Source organism: Hypanus sabinus, chromosome 22 (genome assembly GCF_030144855.1).
Source record: "Hypanus sabinus isolate sHypSab1 chromosome 22, sHypSab1.hap1, whole genome shotgun sequence".
Classification (NCBI taxonomy): domain Eukaryota; kingdom Metazoa; phylum Chordata; class Chondrichthyes; order Myliobatiformes; family Dasyatidae; genus Hypanus; species Hypanus sabinus.
The window spans coordinates 23,448,534-23,476,415 of NC_082727.1; the positions used below are offsets into that span (position 1 = coordinate 23,448,534).

At 45.0% G+C, this 27,882-nt stretch overlaps 1 protein-coding gene across 2 annotated transcripts in view; it reads right to left on the reverse strand.

Moving 5' to 3' along the window:
• Nucleotides 1-3,564: 3,564 nt before the first annotated feature.
• The window catches only part of stox1 (storkhead box 1), a 41,986-nt gene continuing 17,668 nt past the window's right edge, over nucleotides 3,565-27,882 (reverse strand). Inside the window, exons 2-5 of one of the 2 annotated variants that reach the window (XM_059947308.1) lie at nucleotides 16,585-16,737; nucleotides 10,879-13,138; nucleotides 5,491-5,681; nucleotides 3,565-4,292 (exon numbers count right to left, since the gene is read on the reverse strand). In XM_059947308.1, the coding sequence (XP_059803291.1) occupies nucleotides 5,525-5,681; nucleotides 10,879-13,138; nucleotides 16,585-16,737 (2,570 nt within the window). In that variant the 3' untranslated portion in view covers nucleotides 3,565-4,292; nucleotides 5,491-5,524. Of the gene's footprint in view, nucleotides 5,682-10,878; nucleotides 13,139-16,584; nucleotides 16,738-27,882 lie in introns of both variants that reach the window. The other variant, XM_059947307.1, reaches the window with a different exon arrangement.

A 27,882-nucleotide genomic window follows, 5' to 3' on the forward strand; every position in this document is an offset into this window, starting at 1 on the left:
TATATTGTACTGCTGCCACAGAGTTAACAAATTTCATAATGTATGCAGGTGGTATTAAACCCAATTCTGAATCTGAGCAATAAGGAAAATTGCCCAGATATGGCCTGTTCACAAAGCAGGACAAATGCCTGACTAATTACACCCTATTTAATCTACTCTCAATACTAGTAGCTAATAGAACCAGTGCCTCACAACACCCGAGACTGGGGTTCAATTTTGAACTCAAGTGCTGTCTGTGTGAAGTTTGTACGTTCTCCTGTGACTACATTGGTGTCCTTCGGGTGCTCTGGTTTCCTCCCACATTACAGACTGGGACACTAATTGGCCACTGTGAATCTCTCCCAGTGCTTGTTGAGTGGAGGTTGAGAGCAGCATGGGGACAATTTTAAAAATGGAGTCATGTAAATGAGTGTTTGATGGCTGACACGGACTCACTGGCTGAAGAGCATGTTTCTATGCTACATCTCTCGATAACTCAAAGTGATTGAAAGTGTCATTGACCATACTATCACACAACATCAATAGCCTGTTCACCATCCCCAGTTAGAGTTTCACCAGGAACACACTGTTTCAGATAACATCACAGCCTTTGTCCAACTGCAGACCAAAGAACTGGATTTCCAGAGGAGAGTGACTGCCCTTGACATCCAGGGAGCGTTTCACTGAGTATGGCATCAGAGAGCTCTGATAAATTGAAGTCAATGGGAACAGGAGGTACAGTAAAGTCTCCAGTGGCTGGAGTCACATCTCGGACAAAGAAAGGAGGTTGTGATTCTTGGAGGTCAATCAGTTCAGCCCAGGGTATCAGTGCAAAAATTCTTCTGGGCAGTGTTCTGGATTCAGCTGTTTCATCAAAGGCCCAGTCCATCCCAGGAAAGTTCCACCTCAACACTGAGCACACCTACAAGGAGCGCTGCCACAAGAAAGCAACACCCATCATCAAACACTCCCATAATCTAGGCCATGCTCTCCTCTCAGTACTACCATCAGGCAGATACTTCCAGGGCACCTAGGGGTGACTCGTGTAGCAGCAGAACTCTCAATGGATATGATTAAATATTCTCGTTTCAGCCTGATACAACTAAAAGCATGACTGCTTCCAAGATCAGTACAGTTAACAAAGTTGTCTTAATGTGTTTAAACAAACTATTGTTGCTTAAAACTTACGGATTCGTTCTCATAGGATTCCAGGCAGGAAACGTGGTTGCAGGTCAGGGATACAAGTGCATTTCAGGAAATGGGGATTTTAAACTCCCAGTACCGACTATCTTACTGGCAAACGTGCAGTCTCTGTTGAATAAAACCGATGATCTCAGAGCTAGATCTTCAGGATAGATCTATAGGCTCTCTCAAAAGCAGAGATGGAGGAGTATACCACATGATCAACTCTTCTTGGTGCACAAATATATCAGTGCAGTCCAATTCTGCTGACCAGAACTGGAATATCTAGCAGTTAAGTGCCATCCTTTTTACCATGGGAGTTCTCCAAGGTCAGTTTGATAACAGTTTACATTCCACCTCAGGCCAATGTCAATCAGGCTTTAGATGATTTGAGCAATGAGATCAACATGCACGAAACAGCGCACCCTAACACCTTCACTATCATTTTGGGGGATTTTAACAAGGCCAGTCTGAAAAAAATCACTAAGCAATTACCATCAACAGATCACTTGCAATACCAGAGGAAACAACACACTGGACTATTGCTACACCATCATCAAGAATGCTTACCGTGCTATTCCACGCCCTCACTTCAGGAAGTCTGATCACCTGGCTGTACTTCTACTCCCTGAATATAGGCAGAGACTGAAGACTGCAGCACCAGCAGTGAGGACCAAGAAGGTTTGGACAAGGGAAGCACAGGAGCGCCTACAGGACTGCTTTGAATCAGTGGACTGGACTGTATTCAGGAATTCATCTTCAAACCTGGATGAGTATGCTGCAGTTGTTACTGACTTCATTAAAACATGTGTGGATAAACGTGTGCCTACAAAGACTTACTGTACATTCGCAAACCAAAAGCTGTGGATGAACCAGGAGGTACATCATCTACTGAGGGCTAGATCTGTGGCATTCAAGTCTGGCAACCCAGGCCTCTACCAGAAAACCAGGTATGATTTGCGAAGGGCTATTTCAAGGGCGAAGAGACAATTTAGAATGAGATTGGATGCAATATCCGATGTATGACAATTTTAGCAGGGTTTACAAGACATTACTTCCTGCAAAGCAAAACCCAATAGCATGAATGGCAGCGATGCTTCACTACCAGATGAACTCAATGCCTTCTATGTCCACTTTGTTCATCGACTATAGCTCAGCATTTAATATCATCATTCCCACAATCCTGATTGAGAAGTTAACAGAACCTGGGCCTCTGTACCTCCCTCTGCAGATAGATCCTCAGCTTCCTAACTGAAAGACCACAATATGTGCGGATTGGTGATAACATATCCTCCTCGCTGACGATCAACACTGGTGCCTGTCAGGGATGTGTGATTAGCCCACTGCTCTACTCTCTCTATACCCATGATCGTGTGGCTAGGCATAGCTCAAATACCATCTATAAATTTGCTGATGATACAACCATTGTTGGTAGAATCTCAGATGGTGACGAGAGGGTGTACAGGAGTGAGATATGCCAACTAGTGGAGTGGTGTTACAGCAACAACCTGGCACTCAATGTCAGTAAGATGAAAGCTGATTGTGGACTTCAGGAAGGGTAAGACAAAGGAACACATACCAATCCTATTAGAGGGATCAGAAGTGGAGAGAGTGGGCAGTTTCAAGTTCCTGGGTGTCAAGATCTCTGAGGAACTATCCTGGTCCCAACATATTGATGCAGTTATAAAGAAGGCAAGACAGTGACTATACTTCATTAGGGGTTTGAAGAGATTTGGTATGTCAATAGATACACTCAAAAACTGCTATAAATGCACCATAGAGAGCATTCTGACAGGCTGCATCACTGTCTGGTATGGAGGGGCTACTGCACAGGACCCAAAGAAGCTGCTGAGGGTTGTAAATTTAGTCAGCTCCATCTTGGGTACTATCCTACAAAGTACCCAGGACATCTTGAAGGAGCGTGTCTCAGAAAGGCAGTGTCTATTATTTGGGACCTCACTGTTACCATCAGGCAGGAGGTACAGAAGCCTGAAGGTACACATTCAGTGATTCAGGAACAGCTTCTTCCCCTCTGCCATCCAATTCCTAAATGGATATTGAACCCTCAAACACTACCTCACTTTTTAAATATATATCATTACTGTTTTTGTGTGATTTTTAATCTACTCAATATATGTATACTGTAACTGATTGATTGATTGATTTATTATTATTATTTTTCTATATTATGTATTGCATTGAACTGCTGCTGTTAACACATTTCACGACAAATGCCGGTGATAATAAACCTGATTCTGAGCTTTGGGTCTCACATTACCGGGTTCAGGAATAGTTATGACCCTACAACCATCAGGCTCCTGAACCAGCTTGGATAACTTCACTCATCACAGATTTACTTTCAAGGACTCTACAACTCAGATTTTCAGAATTATTTATGTTTTATTTGCACAATTTATCTGTTTGTTTGTCTTTGTGTATGGATTTCATAAATACTATTGCATTTCTTTATTTTCCTGTAAATGCCTGTCAGAAAATGGATTATAAGGTAGTTTATGTAAACATACATGTTCTCCGATAATAAATTTACTTCGACTTTTGCCTTGACTTTGCGTCTATCAGAAGGTCAGATGTGTGGATGTTCACTGATCAGAGTACAATGCTCAATCCCATTTGTAACTGCTCGGTAAATGAAGGAAGAAAAATGTGACGGGCTTAGAGAAAGCACAGAAAAGACCGACTGAAATGAATTGTTGAAGTTTTTAAGTTTGGTGAATCTATGTCGTTAGTTGAATAGATCCAGGCCCCAGAGTGCACTGATTCGGCTGAACGAGATACTTGGACGGAGACTTAAGCGCCGTGCTGAATTGGAAAGTTCAGTTACAGGCTGAATCGAGGTGGCGAGGTTTGGGCACCTGAGCATATTGAGGTGATTGAACACGATGTTTAGACGTCAATTTAGGCGCCGAGCCAGACTGAAAAGGTCAGAGTGTCGGGGCCCGCGGCAAGCGACGGACCAGTTCAGCTCACTGCTCCTCGAGGTTTGCTCGGCTTGGCGTTGAACTTCAGTTCTGAATGCTATTTGCTTGTGCTTTTTATCCTTCTGCATATTGGGAGCTTGATGGTCTTTTTTTAAATATGGGTTCTTTTGGGTTTCCTTGTTTCGCAGCTGCCTGTTGGGAGATGAATCTGAAGGTTGTATAATATATACATATTTTGTACTTTAAACTTTGACTAGATTATAGAAGCTTGGCGCTATTCCCTTCAGAACAGGAAAGGTCACAGGAAGATCTGATAGAGATAGAAGGTCTTGAAGGGTATGGACAGAGTAGAAAGAAAAACTGTTCCAACTGATAGAGCGGTTAAGAACTAGGGGTCATAGAATGAAGATCATTGACCACTAAAAACAAAAGTAACAACTGGAAAATCTTATATATGCAGAGAGTGGATTGCATGGCCAGGATTAGTAGAGGGGCAGATTCAGCTGTTATTTTGAGAGGGGATCCAGAAAGAATTGCCCTGCTCTTGGAAGAGGCTGTGAGAGCAGGGGTCACTGCATTACTCCAGTGTACAGACTCAATGGGCAAAACTGACTTAACTCCTGCTGCAACAATTCTTTGTGATTCTGAAAACTGGAAGATTTCAGTTAAGCGCCTCTCAACCTTACATTCAATCAGAAAACTCCAGAGTTTCAAAACTTGCTTAAATGATTGGTCTCGTTTTTTTTTAAGGAAAGCATTTATTTTCAATTGCTTTAGAAGTATTTTCATACCAACACTTCTTTTAGTAGTAACCTAAAATAGGTAGTAACTGTAGTTCTTTCCCCACTCCGGGAATGAGAGGGTTAACATATGAGGAATGTTTGACCGCTCTTGGACTGTACTCCTTGAAGTTTAGAAGAATGAGGGGGGACCTCATAGAAACATTTCGAATGTTGAAAGGCATGGACAGAGTGGATGTAGCAAAGTTGTTTCCCATGGTGGGGGAGACTAGTACGAGAGGGCATGACTTAAGGATTGAAGGGCGCCCATTCAGAACAGAGATGTGAAGAAATTTTTTTTAGCCAGAGGGTGGTGAAGCTGTGGAATCTGTTGCCACAGGTGACAGTGGAGGCCAGGTCATTGGGTGTATTTAAGGCAGTAATTGAAAGGGATCTGAGTAGCCAGGGCATCAAAGGTTATGGTGAGAAGGCTATGGAGTGGGGCTAAATGGGAGAATGGATCAGCTCGTGATAAAATGGCGGGCCGAATAGCCGACTTCTGCTCCTTAGTCTTATAGTCTAAAATGAATAAGTCTCAAGTAGAAATGATTAAAAGGCTGTGTTTTAAAAAAAAGTTAATACACAGATCGGGCAAGAGGTTCATCTCATACTTAGCATTCGTTGGCTGGACAGTGTGTCTGTCAATCAAACGTTCATCACTGGTGTGAGCTGTAGCAGAGGATGCTGGGACAAAACCCCACTTCGCCCACTGCTGCTGAGAGTCCCGAAATTCAGCATCAAGCTCTGCCTCTTCAGGTTGCTGAGGACAATGGAATTATTTGATGCCAAACTCGCTCTGGTCCTGGAAAAGAAGTTCCAGTTAAAGAATTATCAGAGTTATCATTTCTATACTCTGCAACTTAAGAAATATCATAGGGTGATGCAAGGAGGGCAGTCAGTTTATACCATCTGATGATGCTATCTTCATTGGTTCAATCTTCTGCTCATTACTGTGGCTCTGTAAAGCATTACCTTTTTGGTATTTATTCAGTTACACAAAGGTTAGTATTGAATCCATTTCCACTACCCTATTATAGCATACATAGATCATAACTCACCATTGCTCTCTCCCTCCACACTCATACCATGAAGCGAGGCTACTGAAGGTGCTGGGCCACCTGAAAGCTGAAGGGTTAAAACTTTCCCTGGACAAGTGCCAGTTCTGCAAGATGTCTGTCAGCTATGTCGGGCACATAGTCTCACGGGATGGAGTAGCTACGTATTCATCTAAGATAGAGGCAGTGACCACATGGCCAAGGCCCCAGACTGTGAGCACTTTGCACTCGTTCCTTGGGTTCTGTGGTTCCTATTTGAGGTTCGTGAGGGGCTAAGCGAAAGCGGGTCACCCTTTAAATCAGCTTCTGTGTGGTTACCCTCCTTTGGGGATGAAAGGGAGGAGGACAAAAGGAGAGGAAGGTAAAGTGTCTCTTAGCCTTTCAAAGCCTCTTGGAGTGAGGTGGGATGCGAAATGTGAAGAGGCCTTTCAGTTGCTGAAGGAGCTGCTGACGCAGGTGCCTGTGCTGCCTTCTGTGGACCCCCAATTGCCGCATGTGCTGCATACGGATGCCAGCCAAGAGGGTTTAGGGGGCGTCCTATATCAGGATCAGGGCACCGGGTTGAAGCCTGTTGCATTTTTCAGTCGGAGTCTGTCACTCTCCGAGAAAAACTATCCCACGCACAAGTTGGAATTTCTGGTGTTAAAATGGGCGGTGCTGGATAAGTTGAGTGACTATCTCTACAGGGCCAAGTTTGAGGTGAGGACGGTCAACAACCCTCTAACTTGTATCCTGACTTGGCGAAACTGGATGCCACAGGCCATCAGTGGTTGGTGGTGGTGTCTGCCTATGATTTCAGCCTGAAGTACTGGCCGGGGAGCCGGAACATTGATGCAGATGCTTTGTCCCGACAGGTGCATGAGGGACTGGACAGGGACAAGGAGAGCACTCCTGCCCCAGGGGTGAAGGCCATGTGTCAGTTTGCCATCACTACGAAGACAGAGGGAAAGGAGGGTCAGGACTGAGCGGTGGATGAATTGGGAGCTTCGGATGACGCCATTTCAGAAATTTACTGTAACCTGACTACTCTGAAGACAAAGCAGATACCGGAATTGAGCTTTGGGGGAGTGGCAACTGCTCAGCACGATGACCCAGGCATCGTACCGTTTGGTCAGCAGTCAAAAAGGGAGGCATGGCTCAAGTGGAAAAGACGAAACATGCTGCGAAGCCTCCACTACTGAGGGAATGGCCCAGGTTGGAGTTGAGGAACCAGATCCTATACTGTGTCATGTCACCTCCAGACTGACCTCAGCATTCCCTGCTGGCTCTGCCTGAGAAGTACCAGAGTATTGTGTTGAAGTCACTTCATGATGACTCTGGACATTTTGGGTTTGAAAAGACCTATGGATTGCTCAGAAACCAGTTTTATTGGCCCCAAATAAAGCCAGAGCTCAAAGAATACTGTAAGTCGTCCTTTCGATGTGTACAGAGCTGCCTATGTGGGCAGCTCCCTTTGACCCACTTGCAGAGTGCAGGGGGCCCCTGGAACTGGTGTGTATGGATTTCCTGTCAATAGACCCGGATGCCAGCAATATGGTGAATGTCTTAGTCATCACGGATCACTACACCAGATATGCGCAGGCTTTTCCTACCAAGGACCAGAGGGTGTCTATGGTGGCAAAAGTGTTATGGGAGAAGTATTTCATTTACTATGGCCTCCCAGGCAGGTACATAATGATCAGGAATGGGTTTTCAAGATTAGGCTCATCCATGTATTACTGAGACTACTTAGTGTCGAGAAGTCGAGAACTACGCCTTATCACCCACAGGGTGACCCCCCAGCCCGAGACGTTTAACCTGATCTTGCTAGACATGCTGAGAACCCTGGAGATCAGTAAGAAGAGCAGGTGGAGTCAACATATTGGACATCTGGTTCACTGTTACAACTGTACCCGAAATGAAGCTATTGGGTACTCGCCATATTGTCTGGTGTTTGGGCATGAGGCGAGTTTGCCCATTGATCTTTGTTTTGGGACTGATGGGGGTGACCTACCACCAAAGACTCATCTGAAGTATGTGTCTGATATGAGAAGAGGGCTGAAAAGGGCTTATGAACTAACTGGGGTTGTGGCTGCCAAGCAGAATCAAGGAAATAAAAGGAGGTATGATCAAAAGGTCAGGATCTCCCAACTCCTGCCGGGAGACCGAGTCCTCATAAGGAACTTGGGGCTACCTGGAAGCATAAGTTGCCTGACCACTGGGCAGTCACACCCTATGTGGTGGAGAGTCAAATGCTAAACCTACTAGTTTTCCAGGTGAAACCAGAGGATGGGAATGGGCCTGTCAAGATTCTCCATTGGAACCACCTTCTGCCTGTGGGACAAGAGGTACAGGTTGACCCAGAGCCCGACCTGGCGCCCACACCTAGTGAGAGGACCCTGCGGTGTCAACGGGCGACTCCAGGACCAACAGCAGGAGAGGTTAGACTGGCCCCTGCCCGAGTGGGATACTGGTTCAGAGGATGAGTACATGGGGGTGTGGTATATGTTGCCTTTTGCTAACTCCCCACTGATTCAGGAAGAGACTCGCAACCCTTCTCACGCTGAGTCAGGTGAAATTGGAGAGGGAGCTACCTGTGGACAGCCTAGGTTGCAAAGGATGAAGCGGGGCTCAGCCAAGGGGTCCGAGTTACAGGTGGGCACGAGTGATAGGCCGGGGGAGGCCACGCCAGGTAGACCAGAAGTATCCCCAGTAGTGTTGGAACATGAAGAGGTAGATGAGGAAAAACAGAGGTCTCAGAGTTAGGAGGCCATCAGATAGGTTGGCCTATGTAGCAGGGGGGAGCAGAGTGTGGCCCCTACCGCTGTGGGCAGCTATGTCACTGCCTTTTACACCTGGGTTGGACTTTGTAGGAAGGGTTGGCAAATTATCTCAAAGTCATGAAGGATGTGACTAAATTTGGTGGGAGTGGGGGGAGAGTGTAACGCCTGGGAAAGGTTTCACTGCTAGTGTAATGGTTTCTCTGTAGCAGCACTGTTTGGGTTAGGAATAGAGTTAATGGGGGCTTTGAAATGTGCCCTGTCCAATGAAGGAAGTGTCTTCTTTCTCGTGTGCCCAAGAGCGTGTGATTCATGGTCTTTTGTTTGGCAGAAGATGGAGAGAGAAGTTGCCGGAACGGAGAGGTCGGAGTGGACTTGGAATAGGATTGGGAGTCGACGACGCCCAGGGGAAATCGATGGAGAACGAACAGACAGGAAAACCGTGAGCTTCAACGAGCACATTAGACTGTTTCATTAAAATGGGCCCTTTCTCTTTGTTTTCTTTACTAACCCTATAGTCAAATAAAGAAATATAAAGCTGAATCATTTAATTGCATATGGTGTATTGTCTGATATTTCATGGTACTGATTTGTAACAGGGTAACACATCACATAGCATCCACACAAACGAGATTTCACAAGTTTGGCGGCGCCAGAGACTGTCTTCCCCTAGACTAACGCTGTTGGCCAAACAATAGGGTTACACGTTAATCTATCAGAAAAGGCAAAGATAATAACACTGATCTGGATGCTGACAGAATATTATTTTACTCCTTGAGAAAACTACTGTCTGCTCTCTGAATGAATTATGTAACCACCCAGTCAATAACTTATTAACCCTATTATCAATTTTGCGAGTAAATCTGTTCAGACACCATCTTGAATCTAAAATAAACATGACTTGCACTGCTCTTAATTAAAATAAATAACAATTGCACTGCAAGTCATGTTTATTTTAGTCCTTACTTCCAAGGACTCGTTGTCCATCTTGGCCCCTAACAAGATAACTGTATTAGTTCATCCCTTTGTGTTTTTTTTGCTAAATTATGAATTTATACTGACCATTTTAATGCTTTATTTTGGTTTATCTTCTGATAATCCAGGCAGGTTCTGCCCTTCTCTCGTCAGATCATCTCTACCAAATCCATTACCTCTTAGAAGAAATTCCTGTTTAATATTTTACCTGCTAGTTCTCAACTCCAGGAACCATGGTTCAGAACTCGTTTCACCTCGAGGTTTCCTCCAAACAATGACATTGAACTTGCATGTATATAGCACTTTTCCTAACATCAGGATGTCCTAAACTACTTTTCAGCCAGTGAAGAACTTTGGAAGCGTGGTCACTATGGCAATATTGAAAAGCAGCCACTCTAAACCTAAATGCCTGATTATCTTTTCCCAAATGCTCTGCCTCTGACACATCCCACAACATTTCCTATTGGATCTGGATCTTGCATCATTTGGGCAGGAATCACACTGGCCACAAGGGTTCTGTGACACACTTCAATAATTCCTCCCACTCTTCAATCTATACACATTTCTTATTCCATTAGAGTCCCCAATTTTATTAAATACCTTGAGTCTCTGCTGTTGGATTGCAACATTTCTCCTCTGTCTTCTCCCACCTATTTGATCGCCTGTCCTGGACTGTACATCTAATGAATTTTAGCAGCTTGACTTCCTATTTCATTTCATTCTATGAGTACAAAGACAAACTGCCTTGAGTTTTGGACGTACTCACAACTCATACTTGGTGCCTGTTGGCCTGAGATTGGTTGTTAGTGAGTCTGGCAGTAAATCCATGGCCCAGGGATAATCCAGTACCCCAGCCACTTTAAGGCAAGATCACGCAAGCCACCACTTCAGACAGTAGCAGGCAACACAAGTTAGAGACAATCAAATCTGTATCTTTAAAATTCTCGGGAATTATTTGGCCAATATAAACATTTTTAATGTGTTTAATTAAATGTTTCAATGTCTCGTGTAAAATGTAATTTTAAACACACAATATCAAAACTCTTTGGCATCACTGAGCTCCCTCCCCCAACCCTGGGTAGAGTTTCCAAGCAGCTCAGAGCTAAATAAATCGATCTCTCGACCTCTCCATCTCCGACCCTGGTAAGATCTGTCTGAACCTGACTGACTCTTTGACCCCAAGCCCAGTGAAAATGTCTAAGATACTGACCGAGGTGAATCGATGCCACTGTCGCCGGTAATGCTTTTATTCTCCAGTGTCTCTAGGTGACTGTGCTCCTCTTGACTTGTTTGTGATAAGGCAACATCATGTGAATGGGGAGCAAACTCCATGTCAGGGTCCATGGTTCTCAGCTGGGCTTTTATTCCCCGATGGACTGCCCAGAGCTTGCGGCCATCTGGGTTTCCATCACCGTCACGGGGAGGGTTAGGAAGTGTCTCTGGTTCAGAGTCGGCAGCTGCCACATCACAGTAATTAAACACACTGCTTGTCAGGTCTCTGTGCCCACCCGGATGCTCCGTTTCCTCCAGGTGGTCATACCCCAGCTGTGACGTTAACCCATGTTTGTGTATTTGTGCGTAGGGCTCATCCTCAGACCAGGGCTTGGATGGTCCTAGGCTCCCATTACTCCCTTCCAGCCAGCCTGTTGGTTGCTGTGTGCAGAACTTAGCATTTGCAGTTTGTGGTTCGTCCAGCAGGATCCTGGTCAAAGCCCAGTTCTCATTGGACAGCCCGGCTGATGAACCTTCTAGTTCTGTTTGACTAACAAAGCTGAGGGCAAGGGGAGGGCTGGAGAGCTGTGTGATTTCATTATCATCGTCATTGAGGTAAAGTGAACTGCAAGCATCATCTTCATCCAGCTCTCCCTGGTACAGAGTCTCATCGTTATCAGTAAAGGTCTCACTCTGCTCTTGGTCCCCACCAGCCTCCGGCACGATGGCTGCCTCGGCATCCTCCTCACTGACTTGCCCTTGGGAAACCAACTGTGTGCTCGATCGATGAGGCAGAGCTCTCTCCACACTCCCAGAGCTCCCTGCTGCACAGAGGCCAGACGCTGTAGGGTTTTCCTGCCAACTACAGGGGAGAGGGCCGTCAATGTGGTTCACCTCCTGCCGGGCTTGCTCCTGCTCGAGGTGGATTGATCCTGAACTTTGGGCAGGACGGCAGTGTTTCGACTGGTGATTCACCTTGGGCACCACAGGTATCTTGACCTTCCTCGGGCAATTCTGGGGTTGGCAGTCTGCTAGGAGCCCAGGGCGCGTGTAACCCAGCCGCCTGTGCTCCTTCTCTGGATGGCCTGTCGAGTTCTCCTCTGCTGAAGGGAGGCAGCAGCTACCGCCAGGTTTAATGATCCCCTGAGAACCCTCCCCCAGTGGGTCAGCACCCTTCACTCCGGTTGGGTTGAGACACTGAGACACCCGTGCTGCCCTGCTGCGCCTCTCCATCCTCGTGTTCTTGAGCCGGGGGTTCTGAGAGCCATGCTGTTTGCCTGAGGGGTCCCTGGGAGGCAACCTGGAGAAAGGATTGTCAATTCTTCTCTTGTGGACGTGTGCAGTTGGAGTGTCGACCTGTGCGCTTTGCTCCCAGGACTGCTCCTTCTTGCTCCTTCTGGCCTTGAGTGATTCCTTTGCGCCGGGCCCCCCTGCAAGCCTGGACAGACCCTCCACAGAGTGGGTCTGAAGTGACTCCCTGCGCTTTAGCCGAGCCGACCTGACTCGCTGCTGCCCTCCGGCCAGCACCTTACGGGGGCTGCCCCTCGAGCGATGCCTCTGCTTATGGGCCAGCCACTCTGCTGAGCTGCCGCGGCATGCCGCGGGGTTCTCCCTTGCCAGCTTCTTCATCAGCAGAGTGTGCCTGATGAGGTTGTCCACCGTGAGCCCGGGGTTGATGCGTTTGATGATTTGGAGCTCGACATCTCGAGGAATGTCCCCTAGGCTGTTCTCATCAATAACAGGCCACTCCTCTGGGGGGAATTGGGCTGAGAAGGTCCCATACTCTCTCTTAGGACTTTCCTTCTTTGTGTTACGGCGGAACAGCCCAAGTCCAAACTTTCGGATGGGATTTCCTTTCTCTTTGGACCTGCTTGGTTCAGTACCCTGGTGGCCCGTTGCCGTGGAGGTAGCCCGGTGTTGGACTGAGGGCTTGGGCTCCCTGCAGATCCCCTTGTCTTGGGCGTCCAGCTGTGCATTGAAACAGCAGCAGGAATCGCAGAGAGCCGTTCCAGGGAGGCCTTTCCCCCTCGGTGTGTTCTCACAGCTCTCCACACTCACCAGGTAGGTGACAGGAGGCAGCGAGGGTGCGTGGTTCCCACTCAGCATCCAGGGGCGGTTCTGCTTCCCCGCGTTCCCGGTAATGAAGTAAGTATGTGAGGTGACGATGAAGTAGCCTTCCTCAGTGTGATAAATCTTCCTGTCCCGGATCAGAGTGCCCAGAGCATTATGAAGGATTTCCTGGGAAGGTGATGCTATACCTGCAAGGAGAATGAACGTATTCATTGACTTGGTTTGTAGGACAACGGCTATTGTCCTATGACAATAGGACAAGGGAGAAGGGAGAGTGTGTAGCTGAGGAGGAGCAAAGGGTGAAGAAGTGGGCAGAGGAGAGATCTAAAAAAGAGACTAGGGGAAAAAAAGAAGGCCAGGAGTTCAACAGGGGACATCAGGAGCTCTAGATCTAGGGCGGGGGTCGGCAACCCGCGGCTCCGGAGCCACATGCGGCTCTGGAGCCACATGCGGCTCTTTTACCTCTGTGCTGCGGGTCCCTGTTGCTTTGGGAAATAATTGGTCAGTATTTAATTAAAATGTATTTTATGTTAGTTTGTTAGTTTTTGAAATGTAATTCTAAATTTGAAGATTATGGTGATCTTGTACAATCTAAATAAGACGTTGTGGTGACCCATTTCCTGGCACATTGGAACCGGCTCACAATTAGCCAGCGTTCAGGCTAAGGGAGATAGCCTACGGGGGTTTGTGAGTACGTGTCTTTTGCAGCATCCGCGCCCATGGGGGCCAGGTTGAGGGAGGCTTAAAAGCAAGGCTGTTTAGTTCGAATAAAGTTATTCGACTGCAGTTTACTGACTGCGTGAGCACACCGCTACAACGTGTTTTTATCGCTATTAATATACGTCACCACTGCCAATACCTGACACCCGTCAGTGCGCGATTTCTTTAATTTTTCGATCCAAGGTAGGCCAACTATGGAGAATTCTAAAAAAAGAAAAGTGACTGAAGAAAACAGAACGTTTAATGATACGTGGACAGATTCATTTGCTTTCACTGTTGACGAGACTGGTTTACCGGTATGCTTAATATGCAATGAGAAACTAGCAAACAACAAAAAGTCAAATGTTGCAAGGCATTTCCAGAATAAACACGCAGCCTTTGCTCAAAAATATCCGGATGGAGATGAGAGAAAAAAAGCCGTTTCGGAACTGATGCGGAAGGTTGCTCTGAGCAAAAATCATTTCAAGCAATGGATGAAGTCTGGAAAACCAATGACATATGCTAGTTATATTACCGCTCAGGAAATAGTCAGGCACGGGAAGCAGTTTACAGATGGTGAATATATAAAAGAATCTTTCATTAAGATTTCAGAACATCTATTCACGGACTTTAAAAACAAGAGTGAAATTGTGCAGAAAATCAGGGATATGCCCCTCTCTGCAAAGACTGTCAAAGACAGAACCATAAAAATGGCAGAAGACATCACAAGACAGCAAATTAAAGGCATCAATTCAGCTGTGGCCTACTCGATTGCCTGTGACGAGTCTAAAGACAAAGGTGATATTGAACAAATAGCGCTGTTCTGCCGGTATGTAAACTCTGCCGGGCCACAGGAAGAACTGATTGAGTTGATACCTCTAAAAGACCAAACACGGGGGGAGGACATCTGTGAGGCTGTCTTGAATTGTTTAAGAGCCAAAAGAATAAAGACTACCTACCTGGTGTCAGTAGCTACTGATGGGGCACCGAATATGACGGGAACGCACAAGGGATTTGTGGCTTTACTGCAGAAGTCGCTGGACAGAAAGCTGCTGATTTTTCACTGCATCTTGCACCAAGAGGCACTGTGCGCTCAAACATTTCCTCCGGAATGCACAGAAGTAATGGATGTTGTCATTCAGATTGTCAATAAAATAATGGCAAAAAGTTTAAATCACCGTCAATTCCGTTAGTTACTGGACGAGCTGGAAAGCGCATATTCTGATCTCCTGCTGCACAACAAAGTCCGGTGGCTGTCCAGAGGGGAGGTGCTGAAACGCATTGTCGCGTGTCTGGAAGAAGTGAAAACTTTCCTGGGCAGCAAAGGGCTGGAAAAGCTACACTTCATGGTAGACATGACAGCGCACCTGAACACGCTGAACACAGCTCTTCAGGGGAAAGGACGTACAGCCCTACACATGTTGGAGGATGTTTTGGCATTCGAGCGCAAGTTGACAGTGCTTGCCAGAGATTGACAGAAAGGCACTTTGTCTCACTTCCCCAATTTGAGAGAGTTCAAACAAGGTCACATGATAAATTCGGAGTATTTACATTCTGCAATCATCGCAATGCAAACATCGTTTGGGAAACGCTTCTGTGAGTTCAGAGAGGAAAAAAACACATTATCCTTCCCGGTCACTCCCCTAAGCATCGATTCATCTCTGCTGAATACGACTGCATTGGCAGGTGTGAGTAAACCTGATCTTGAGATGGAACTGGCCGACATAGCCGACAAAGACATATGGGTGTCCAAGTTTAGACGCTTGACAGCAGACCTTGAAGATGTTGCCCGTCAGAAGGCCGTTCTTGCTCAGAATCACAAATGGAGTGATATTGAAAACCTCTCAAAACCAGACAAACTTGTGTTCGAAACATGGAATGCTATCCCTGACATTTATGTAAACATTAAAAGGTATGCGCTTGGAGTCCTGTCGATCTTTGGATCCACATATGTATGTGAGCAGATGTTCTCTAACATGAACTTTATTAAAAACAAACATCACGCATGCCTCACAGATAACAGCTTGCGATCCTGTGTAAAGATGAAGGTGACGTCATACAGCCCTGATGTGCAGATGCTGTGCGCTGAGGTCCAGGAGCAGAAATCCAATTAACCAAGTATGATAAATATTTTAATTGCCTATTGTTTTACGTATATTCATATTTTTTCATTGTTCATTGAAATAGTCCTTTTATTTTTCAGGTTGACAGCTGGCTGACGTTATTTTTGGTTTGCTGCTGGCGGAAAATTTAAGTTCAGCGTTTTTCATAAATACAAGAAGGACTCAAATAGACATTGAGTATTTTACTTAAAAGTAACCTTCAACCCAACGTCTTTTTTTCGGAGTTCAAAATGTTTTTGTTGCATGCAGAAATGTAATTTCGTTTTCTCTGCAGGAGTTCATCAATTTCATAAATGCAACACATTATAGTTTGTTTATACATAGCATAAAGGCAAAAAAAACGTTGTATGCAGTGTTATTTCATTTTAAATGTCAAACGGGTTTTGCGGCTCCCAGTGTTTTCTTTTCTGTGGGAAACGGGTCCAAGTGGCTCTTTCAGTGGTAAAGGTTGCTGACCCCTGATCTAGGGGCTTCCTAGATCTAGAGCTTCCCAGTGATGTTCATCACTGTAAGTCATAGATGTGTGAATCCCCAACACCCTGGAAGGCTTTCATGGTATAGAAAGTATCAAAGGGAAAGGAGCACAGCTAGATTTCCTGGAAAGGTGATGCTATCTGTCAGACAATTAACACATTGAGTGAAGGAGGTCCAAAGAGCAGTGAAGGGAGACGAGGCTCCTTGAAATGCAGAAGGTCATCCTGCAGAATAATGGTTGTTAAAGAGTGGTAGAAGTCCAGCTTGGAAAGTGAAAGGTTAATCAAAGTGCATGAAATTTGAGATGTCAGATAATAAATAGCATTGCTTACAATTACCTGGATAGCATTGGACCAAATAATCCATCAAGGCTTCCTGAGTCACTGTAACATGACTCTCGTTCATCTCAGAAATAACGCAGCAAAGAACTTCTGTCAGGGGCACAAACTGCGACTGAGCAATCGGCATCATTGGTATTGGAGACACATCACCTACAACGAAAGGTTAAAGTTTAAAGTTATTTAAAAAAGGCAAGATTCTTCCTTCCCAAACTAAAGGGTGTGTGTGTGTGTGTGTGTGTGTGAAAGAGAGAGAGAGGGGGAGAGAGAAAGAAAAAAATATGAATGTGGGAGGAAACCACAGCATCCGGAGGAAACCCATGCAGTCACGGGGAGAACATAAACTCCCTACAGACAGCAGCAGGAATTGAACCCAGGTCACTGACGCTGTAAAATGTTACACTAACTGCTACACAGCGTGCCACCCTAACACCCTAATTTACAACATAAAAGGAGGCCACTGTAGTTGTGTTGGTTGAACAGGAGTCAGCCAGCTAAATCACACCTTCCAGAACATGATTCATGGTCCATTGGGTCACATCTATCCCTGACCTATCCAAATAAAGTTTCAATGTGACGAGGACTTCTGCTACCTTCGCCCTTTCAAGCAGTGAGTTCCAGTTTAAATACTTTTTTCTTTGTCTCCTTTCTAATAGTACTACCAATTATTTTAAATGCCTGCTGTGTCTTTTGATTCTTTATCAAAATGGGACCTTCCTATCTGCTATATCTAGCCCCTCATTATTTTACATTTTGTGCCGTGTTGTATGACATGGGCGATCATGGTCTTTGACCTTGATTGTTCTTGGCAAATTTTTCCACAGAAGTGGTTTGCCATTGCCTTCTTCTAGGCAGTGTCTTTACAAGATGGGTGACCCCAGCCATTATCAAAACTCTTCAGAGATTGTTTGCCTAACCAGAGCTTGTGATATGCACCTGCTGCTCATACAACAATCCTCCAACTGCTCCCAAGGCTCCACATAACATTAATCCCTCCCTGCTCCACAACAAGGTGCTACACCTTGCCCAGGGCTGATGACCTGTAGGCTAGGAGAGGGAAGGAGTGCCTTACACCTCCTTTGGTAGAGATGTATCTCCACCCTGCCACTAGTGTCTGGGTGCCCTAGTGAATGAAACACAAAGGGCTGGCATGCAGATACATCAAGTAAACAAATAGGTAAGTTTTATTTGTCACATGTACAGAGACATACAGTGAAATGCGTTGTTTGAGTCAAGTCAAATCTGCGTCGATTGTGCTGGGCAGCCCACAAGCATCGCCGCGTTTCTGGCGCTGACAAAGCACGCCTGCAACTCACTTATCCTCACTGTATGTCTATGGATTGTGGGAGGAAACCCGAGCACCAGGAGGAAACCCATGTGGTCACAGGGAGAAGGTACAAACTCCTTACAGCAGCAGCCAGAATTGAAGCCCAATCTTACGCCTGGTGTTGTAATAGCATTACGCTGCCCGCATACAAGGAAGGCTGATGTAATGCTGACATTTGTTGCAAAGACTACGGACTATAAAAGCAGGAAAGGTTTAATGAAAAGTTACAAGGCACCAGATGAAATGCACCTTGGAGTGCTGTATGCAGGTTTTGGTCTTCATACTTGAGAATATCCTTTCACCGGAAGCACAAGAGAGAAAGTTCACCTGTTGGATCCCTGAAATGAATGGGTTGACATAAGAAAGCCTGAACAGGTTGGGTCTGTAACTGTGGAGAATAATTCTATTGAAACATACAAGTTTCTGAATGGGACTGATTGGATGAATGCTCGGGGATCTTGAGGAAAATTGCAAGGCATTTTTTAAGTATAGTAAGCTCAATATGGTAACCAGGGAAGGAGAGGGGCCCATTAGGGACTTAACAGGAAGCTGGTGTGGATCAAGAGGATATGAATGAGGCCTTAGATCTGTATTTACCAAAGAGAAAAACATTGTAGTTGCAGATTACATGGGGAGGGGGGGAGAAGCAGTGATATTAATCTAGAGGATGTTCTAATTAAATTGGAGGAAATATTGTTTTCTTATTATAAAGCTTAAAGGTGATGAGATGCATCTCAAGCTGCAATGGGATGTAAGAGACGAGACTGCAGGGGCATTGACAGCAATTTTTAAAACTTCACTGGTAGATGCTGTATCTTTATTCAAGAAGTTTAGCAGGGTAACTACAGAGCAGAAGGGTTCTTATAGGTCATTGAGTCCAATTAGGGAAGCTGTTGGACACTATTCAGTGGACAGGATTAATCCATACTTAGAAAGGCAGGGACTTATCACGGAAAGTCAGCAGAGGTTTTTTTGGTGGGAGAGCCTGTCCGATTAATTTATGTTTATTTAAAGTAATAAAATATATCAATGAGAACATTACAATTCACATAGTCCACATGGACTTCCACAGGTTTTTAATAAGATCTCACATGAAAGGCTGCTCCCAAATGATTTAAGAATCTGGCATAGCACTTGAATCAGAAAGACATGGTAGGTTATGAAAAAAGTGCTAGTAAAAGGGATTGGTGTAAATGAGTACTTGGTGGTTTGATAATGGTGTAGATGCTTCCTGTAGTGTTGGTGGTGGAGGATTATCAAGAACAAGAGCTTTTTCATTTAATGGAGGTGAGGTGGAATTTCTTGCCTTGGAGAGTTGAATACTCTACCTTGGGAAACTGCAGAGATGGAGTCATTGAGTATATTCAGAGTGGAGATTGTTGAATATTTGGACTACAAATGATGGACAGGGGTGAGCAGAGAGGGCAGAAATGTGCTGCTGAAGTCCAGATGGGATCAGCATGTTGCAGAAAAACTCGGAGGGAAAGTCTGATCCACTGTTGTTTTTTGTCTTAAGTTGTAGTCACCTTAAACATTTGCAAAGACTCTGCTTTCACCAGAGTTCCAAAGACTTACAACATTCTGATGTAAAAAATAAAACCTGCCCTAAATTTTTTAAATAGCAGGTCTTGCTGAACCACCAACTCACTGCCTGATTTCCAAGAAATCCTTCTTGGCCCATCATCTTCACCTCACCGATTTAAACAGTGACAACTAATGGTGCAGTGCCAAGACCAGAAGCCATATCCAAAGTAGGGGACTCATTGTAGACACAACGGCAAAGCTACCCAGTTTAACCTCCACAGGGGTATGAGCAGTTCTGAACAGAATCAGAGCTGGATGTGGGTGAAGTGGCTACTTTAATGCATAATGATTAAAATCAAGCATTTTGAATTATGAGGAACACACACAAAATGCTGGAGGAACTCAGCAGATCAGGGTCTTGGCCCAAAATGTCGACTGTTAATTAATTTCTATAGATGCTGCTGTGGTGAACTACATATATTTGTCTGGACACGTCCCCCCTGGTGACTGCTCCTGTGGCTCCTCCCACAGACCCCTGTATAAAGGCGATTGGAGGCCCTGCTCCTTCCTCAGTCTCCAAGATGTTGTGTGGTGGTTGCTTGCTGCTTGTGCTTTCTTCCAGCCAATAAAAGCCTACCTTAACTCACATCTCCGAGAGTTATTGATGGTGCATCAGCTGCCTGATCTACTGAGTTCCTCCAGTATCTTGTGTTGCTCTGGGTTTCCAGTAGCTGCAGAAACCCTTGTGTTTATGAATTGTGACCCCATTTTAAAGCAGTAAAAGAGCACCCAATAAAAGTGATTTCTTACATAAATTAGCATGTTTTAAGTGCTAAACAGTGAATGTTGTTTTTTTTTGCAACACACACAAAGTGCTGGAGGAATTCAGCAGGCAGGCAGCATCTAGGAAAAGAGTACAGTCAGTGTGTGTGTGTTCGTGTTCGTTCCAGCATCTGCAGATTTTCTATAGTTTGTTAATGTTGTTTTTATTTGGTGTTAATGGTTTAAAGTGCTCAGTTATGATTTACTAAACTAAAACTCAGAATGCAAAAACAACAAATTTGAAAACGCCGCACACCATCTTCAAGCAAGGATCCACTGTCTCTCTACATGAACCATTTATTACACAGAATACAACCCAATGTCTCCATCAAAATACGTGAAATCTGAGAACACATTGCCTGATTCCTCCATTCAAGGTAGTAGTGTGGGAAAGGCTGATTTCTAGACTGGTACCTGTTCAGGTATTGTTTGGAATCAATAGTCACTTGCTTTTGAAATGTTGGCGTATAAACAGAATGAGCTCAGAATCTGTGTTTGAAAAGCAAGGAGTGGTTGGACTCAATAAACAACTCGGAAAGATTTTCCCAGGCCACATTCCAAGCCTGTTGTTTTTCTTTTGCCTTTGCCAATGAAGCCCTGGGTTTTCTGAAAACATTAATTGAAAATGTAATTGACAAAACATGTAAGTATTTAAAATCTACATAGAACTCTACGGTACAGTACAGACCCTTCCGTCCATGATGTTGTGCTGACCTTAGAACCCACTCTAAGATCAATCTAACCCTTTCCTCCCACTTAGCTCTCCATTTTTTCCATCTTCTATGCGTCTATATAGGAGATTCTTAAGTGTCTCTAATGTATCAGAATCAGGTTGAATATCACTGACATATGTCGTGAAATATGTGTGTGTCTATATTTAAATAAGAGTTTTACAGGAGCACATTCAGAGCACCCTGAGAAGTTGCAACTCCATCTGGTCTGGGAGCAGTAGAGCATCAGTCTGGAAGTCCCTACAAAGGACTGTGAGAACAACTGAGATTATCATAGGGGTCTCCCTACCATCCACTGGGGGCATTTATCAGGAGTGTTGTGTATGCAGGGCCCTCAGTATTATTAAGGATCCCTCCCACCCATCTAGCATCCTCTTTGACTTTCAACCATCGGGCAGGGACTACGAAGCATAAAAACAAGGTCAGGATAAAAAACAGTTTCTTCACCCAAGCCGTTAGGCTTCTGAACTCCCGGCCGCATCATATTTGAAGTGTCACTGGTTAATCTGTTCTGTACCTTACAATATTTAATATTAATGCAGTTTAGTTTGTTACTTATGTGTGATTCATCTGTAGATTTTAACCTTATCTTCATAAATTCTTGTATGTTATGTGTGTCATGTGTACTACTGTGCTTTACACCCTGGTTTGGAGGTTACACCCTTATCTTCACACCCTGAAATAGGCTGATTAATGCTGTGCTTGAACACAATCCATAGTACAGCACACTGATGTATACCATCAAACACTAATAGAAACTCTGCATGGGCACACCTGACTGCTCTCAGTGGCTTGAGCTGATTTCAGCGGAGTATGGAAAAGGGGCCAATGGAATCGGACCCCGGTGACAGCTAGCATCCTGTGCAGAGGGGAGATCAGTAACACAAACTGATTTCAGTAGAGTAGGGAAAAGGAGCCAATGGAATCGCACCCCAGTGACTGTGAGCATTCTATACAATGACAGAGGGTCACTGGAAGTGTACTCTGTAAAAGTGCTAGCAGAGAGAATGGAGAGGTAATTTTCACCTTACCCCATTTGAAAGTCAGCATTTCCAGGAAAGGAGGGGTTCTCCCTCGAACTATAATCAGTGGCAATGTATGGTGGGGAGGTGGAGTTATCTGGAAAAAGATCCATTGAACGTTTCTTGCAGAAACGTGGCTCCAGGACAACGTCCCATGTACAATCAACCTACGGGCCATGACACTCAGGGACTTGGTCTATACATTTTTTTTGTGTGACAGTATGTTTTTCTGCTATCCTAACTACTTGAGCGTGCACTATGTGTGACTGTTGGTACTTTGTTTTGCACCTTGATGCTGAAGGAACACTGTTTCATTTGGCTGTACAGTTGGCCCTTATCCGCGGGGGATTGATTTCCAGAACCCCCCGCGGATACCAAAAAACGCGGATGCTCAAATCCCCTATTTAACCGGTCTCAGTGCGGTGGTCTTTAGGACCCAGTGGAACCCCGAACCTTATTTAACCTCTCAGTGCAGTGGATATTAGGACCAGGCAGGGCAGCTCTGAATTGGCAGTGTTTCTGTTCACGAAAATAATAACGATCACAGTTGAAAATAAAGTGGAAGTAATAAAGCGATCGGAAAGAGGTGAAACACCATCAGTCATTGGAAAAGCATTAGGCTACAGTCTCCATTTTAATGGAGCATGTGAAAGGCCCTGACCTGATGAAAGCTACAATTATTACCAAGCAACAGTGGTTTAATTATTGAAATACATACGTTTCTTAAGTGTTTTATATGCATAGAAAGGTAAAATATGTACTATATACTAAGAAAAACATTTGACTAACTGACGCCAAATAACACCGGATGTACCTGTTCCGACTTCAAATCTGACTTAAAGATGGACTCAGGAGTGGAACTCGTTCATAACCCGGGACCGCCTGTACTTTTAAATCATCTCTAGATTATTTATAATACCTAATACAATGTAAATGCTATATAAACAGTTCTCATAATGTACTGTTCAGAGAATAATGACAAGAAAAAATAGTCTGTACATGCTTAACTTCTGGAGAGAGAACTTCTGGGTTTTCCTGATCCGTGGTTGGTTGAATCCGCGGATGCGGAACCCATGGATAAAGAGGGCCAACTGTATTCATGTGTATGGTAAATGACAATTAAACTTGGAGTTGAACTCAGCTCCCTCAGGACAGCCAAGTCGAATCAGTAGCCTATACTCAAGTCAGCACCTTTAGCAGAGGGGTCCATACATTAGTAATCCATTCCGAATCAGAGTCCAGCAATTTCGGGACAGGGCAAAGAGCTGAAGACGGCCATTGAGAGTCAGCACCCTCCGGAGACGAGTGAGCACCATGGAACTGCAACCCAGTGAGTTAGGAGCCACCATAAAGGGGAGAGGTGATGGTGAACTGTACTTCAGACTGAATCAGAATCTTTGTGTGGAGGGCCAGGGGTCCACAGAACTGTACCCTTGGAGCTAACAGGTTCAGGAGAGGTGACAGGTGGTATCTCAGTGACAGCAGTACCTTTAGATGAGAGGTGTGAATAGACTGAACCCTGTCAGAGACCATGATATAGGAGCAGGATTGGACCATTTTGCCCATCAAGTCTGCTCCGCCATTTCATCATGGCTGATCCAATTTTCCTCTCAGCCCCAATCTTGTCATGAGGTGGGGACAAGGGTGCTGGGAGAGGACCCACACGCAGGACTTGGACGGGGGAACATTGACAGCCGCGGACCTTGGACAGGGGGAGCATGGACAGCCACGGACCTTGGACTTGGACCCTGGGGATTGGGACCAGCACAGCCCTTGGGGAGCAACGGGTAGAAAGGGGGGAACCCTGCCGGGCAGTGGCAGTTCAGCCGGACCTGCCCAATGGAGGCAACGGGTAGGAAGGGGCAGAAACCCGCCGGGCAGTGGCAGTCTGGCCGGACCTGCCCGACGGAGGCAATGGGTAGGAAGGGGCAGAACCCCGCCAGGCAGCAGCAGTCTGGCTGGACCTCCCTAACTGAGGCAACGAGTAGGAATATCGAGTCAGGACTCCACCTTCCACTCAGGCACCGAGCCGGGACTTCTTCAAAGGGTAGACATAGACAACGGGCAGGAACATCGAGTCAGGACTCTGCCTTCCACTCAGACACCGAGCCAGGACTCTTCTTCAGGGGGTAGACACAGACACTGGGCATGACATCGAGCCGGGACTCCGCCTTCAGCTCAGGCATCGAGCCGGGGCTCTTCCTTGGGGGTAGACACAGACAAGGGGCATAAACGTCGAGTGAGGACTCTGCCTTCCACTCACCCCTGGTAGATTGACCTTGCCCGGACCCACTCTGGCGATGGAAGGCGAATTGCTGGTACTCTGATGCGGGCTGGATCACTCTGGCTTGTCGTAGCGGTGGCAGCGACTTGCGAAGGCTTCTTTAACACTCTTGCGCCAAATGGCTCAAGCCAAGGGCTTATAAGCTGCCGATCCGGGTCGAGGGTAGATTACCTTGATTGCCAAGCTCAAGGGACACGTGAAACGAAATTAAAAGGGAACAAGGCGTCAATGGTCCGGATCGCAACCTAACTAAATTTAAAGGGGAACCGATCCGGACCATGACAAATCTCCTCCTCATATCCCTTCATTCCCTGACCAATCAAGAATTTATCAACTGCCTTAAACATACATAAAGACATGGCCTCCAAAGCTGCTTGTGGCAAAGAATTCCACAGATTTACCACTCTCTAGCTAAAGAAATTCCTTCCCAGAGGACTCAAGTCTACTCTGAGGTTGTGTCCTCTGGTTAGACTCCCACCATAGAGAACACCTTCTCCACATCTACTCTGTCAAGGCCTTTCACCATCTAATAGGTTTCAATGAGATCACCCCTCCTTCTCCTGAATTCTAGTGAATACAGGCCCAGAGCCATCAAACACACTTCATATGATGAGACATTCAATCCTGGAATCATTTTCTTGAACCTCCTCTGAACCCTCTCAAGTTTCAGCACATCCTTTCTAATATAAGAGGCCCAGAACTGCTCACAGTACTCCAGATGAGACCACACTGCCCTTTATAAAGTTTCAACATTATGTCTTTGCTTTTATATTCTAGTGCTCTTGAAATAAATGCTAACATTGCATTTGCCTTCCTCACTACAGGCTCAACCTGCAAATTAACCTTTAGGGAATCCTGCGCAAGGACTCCCAAGTCCATTTGCACCTCAGTTTTTTGTATTTTCTCTCCATTTAGAAAATAGTCAACCCTTCCATTTCTTCTGCCAAAGTGCATGGCCATATACTTCCCAACACTGTATTCCATCTGCCATTTCTTTGCCATTCTCCTCTGTCTAAGCCCTTCTGTAGCCTTTGTAGTTCCTCAAGACTACCTGCCCCTCCACCTATCTTCATATCGTCTGCAAACTTTGCAAAAAATCCATCAATTCTATCATCCAAATCACTGACATATACTGTAAAAAGAATCAGTCCCAACACAGACCCCTGTGGAACACCACTAGTCAACAGCAGCCAGTCAGAAAAGATACCCTTTATTCCAACTCTTTGCCTCCTGCCAATCAGCCATTGCTTTATCCGTGCTAGAATATTTCCTGTAATACCATGGGCTTGTAGTTTGTTAAGCAGCCTCATCTGTGGCACCTTGTCCAAGACTTTAAGAAAATATAAGTACACAACATTAACCAATTCTCCTTTGTCTATTCTGCTTGTTATTTCTTCAAAGAATTCCAACAAATTTGTCAGGCAAGATTTTCTCTTGAACAAACCATTGTGATTACAGCCTATCTTACCAACATCTTCCCAACCACTGAGGTCAGACTAACTGGCCTATAGTTTCCTTTCTACTACTTCTCTCCCTTCTTGAAGAGTGGACTGACATTTGCAATTTTCCAGTCTTCTGCAACCATTTCAGAATCTAGTGATTCTTGAAAGATCATTACTAATGCCTTAACAATCTCTTCAGCCATCCCTTTCAGAATTCTGGGGTGTACACCATCTGGTCTAGGTGACTTATTTACCTTCAGACCCTTCAGTTTCCCAAGAATTTTCTTTCTAGTAATGGTAACTTCACCATCTTCATGGCGAAGATGGAACTTCTTCCATCACCTGGAACTTCCACCATACTGCTAGTGTCTTCCACAATGAAAACTAATGCAAAATACTTACTCAGCTCATCCGCTATTTCTTTGTCCCCGTTACTACCTCTCCAGCATCTTTTCTCTGGTCCAATATCCACTCTTGCCTCTCTTTTACACATTATGTATCTGAAGAAACCTTTGGTATCCTCTTTAATAGCTTACTTTTCTATTCCATCTTTACCTTCTTAATGACTTTTTTAGTTCCCTTCCATTGGTTTTTAAAAGACAGACAGACAGACATACTTAATTGATCCCAAGGGAAATTGTGTTTTGTTACAGCCGCACCAACCAAGAATAGTGAAGAAATATAGCAATATAAAACCATAAATAATTAAATAATAATAAGTTAATCATGGCAAGTGGAAATATAGTCCAGGACCAGCCTATTGGCTCAGGGTGTCTGACACTCCTAGGGAGGAGTTGTAAAGTTTGATGGCCACAGGCAGGAATGACTTCCTATGATGCTCAGTGTTACATCTCAGTGGAATGAGTCTCTGGCTGAATGTACTCCTGTGCCTAACCAGTACATTATGGAGTGGATGGGAGTCATTGTCCAAGATGGCATGCAACTTGGACAGCATCCTCTTTTCAGACACCACCATCAGAGAGTCCAGTTCCACCCCCACAACATCACTGGCCTTACGAATGAGTTTGTTGATTCTGTTGGTGTCTGCTACCCTCAGCCTGCTGCCCCAGCACACAACAGCAAACATGATAGCACTGGCCACCATAGCCTTGTAGAACATCCTCAGCATCGTCCGGCAGATGTTAAATGACCTCAGTCTCCTCAGGAAATAGAAACGGCTCTGACCCTTCTTGTAGACAGCCTCAGTGTTCTTTGACCAGTCCAATTTATTGTCCACTCGTATCCCCAGGTATATGCAATCCTCCACTATGTCCACACTGACCCCTTGGATGGAAACAGTGCCTTAGCCCTCCTCAGGTCCACCACCAGCTCCTTAGTCTTTTTCATATTAAACTGCAGATGATTCTGCTCACACCATGTGACAAAGTTTCCCACCGTAGCTGATGCATCCAACTATGGCAGAGTCATCAGAAAACTTCTGAAGATGGCAAGACTCAGTGTTGTAGTTGAAGTCTGAGGTGTAGATGGTGAAGAGAAAGGGAAACAGGACAGTCCCCTGTGGAGCCTAATCCTAATCCTCCTAAAAAGGTTCCTAATCCTCTAAATTCCCACTATTTTTTGCTCTATCATTTTGCCTTCTCTTTGGCTTTTATGTTGGCTTTGACTTCTCTTGGTAGTCACAGTTATGTCATCTTTCTTTTAGAAAACTTCTTCCTCTTTGTGATGTACTATATATGCTGTGCCTGTGTATTTTAACAAGTTCTTAAAAAATCCATAATCACAACCAACGTTTAATCTGTGCTTCTCCAAACGATAATTTATGTTGTCTATCAGAAATGTGCCCGATAATTTGTTCACAATCAATATAAAGCTGCCTATCACACAGATTTTTCTTCTGTTGCCTTAAAACAATAGCACCATCTCCCTGCATCATACCTGTAGCCATTAACATGTCTGAGTCAGTACCATTAGATGAGAAGAGAGGGATGCATTGAACTGAAGTGTCAAGGTCTGCACTTCGAGGACGTGAATCCAGGATAGAGAGTGTCAACTTAAGATAGTCCTTTCAAGCAATGTTGTCATTGCTCAACAGCCACAGAGCACTTTTAGAATACACATGGAACCAGGAAGTAAACAGAACGGGTAAATGGATAAACTGGAATCTGTCCAGCATTCTTGGTCGTAC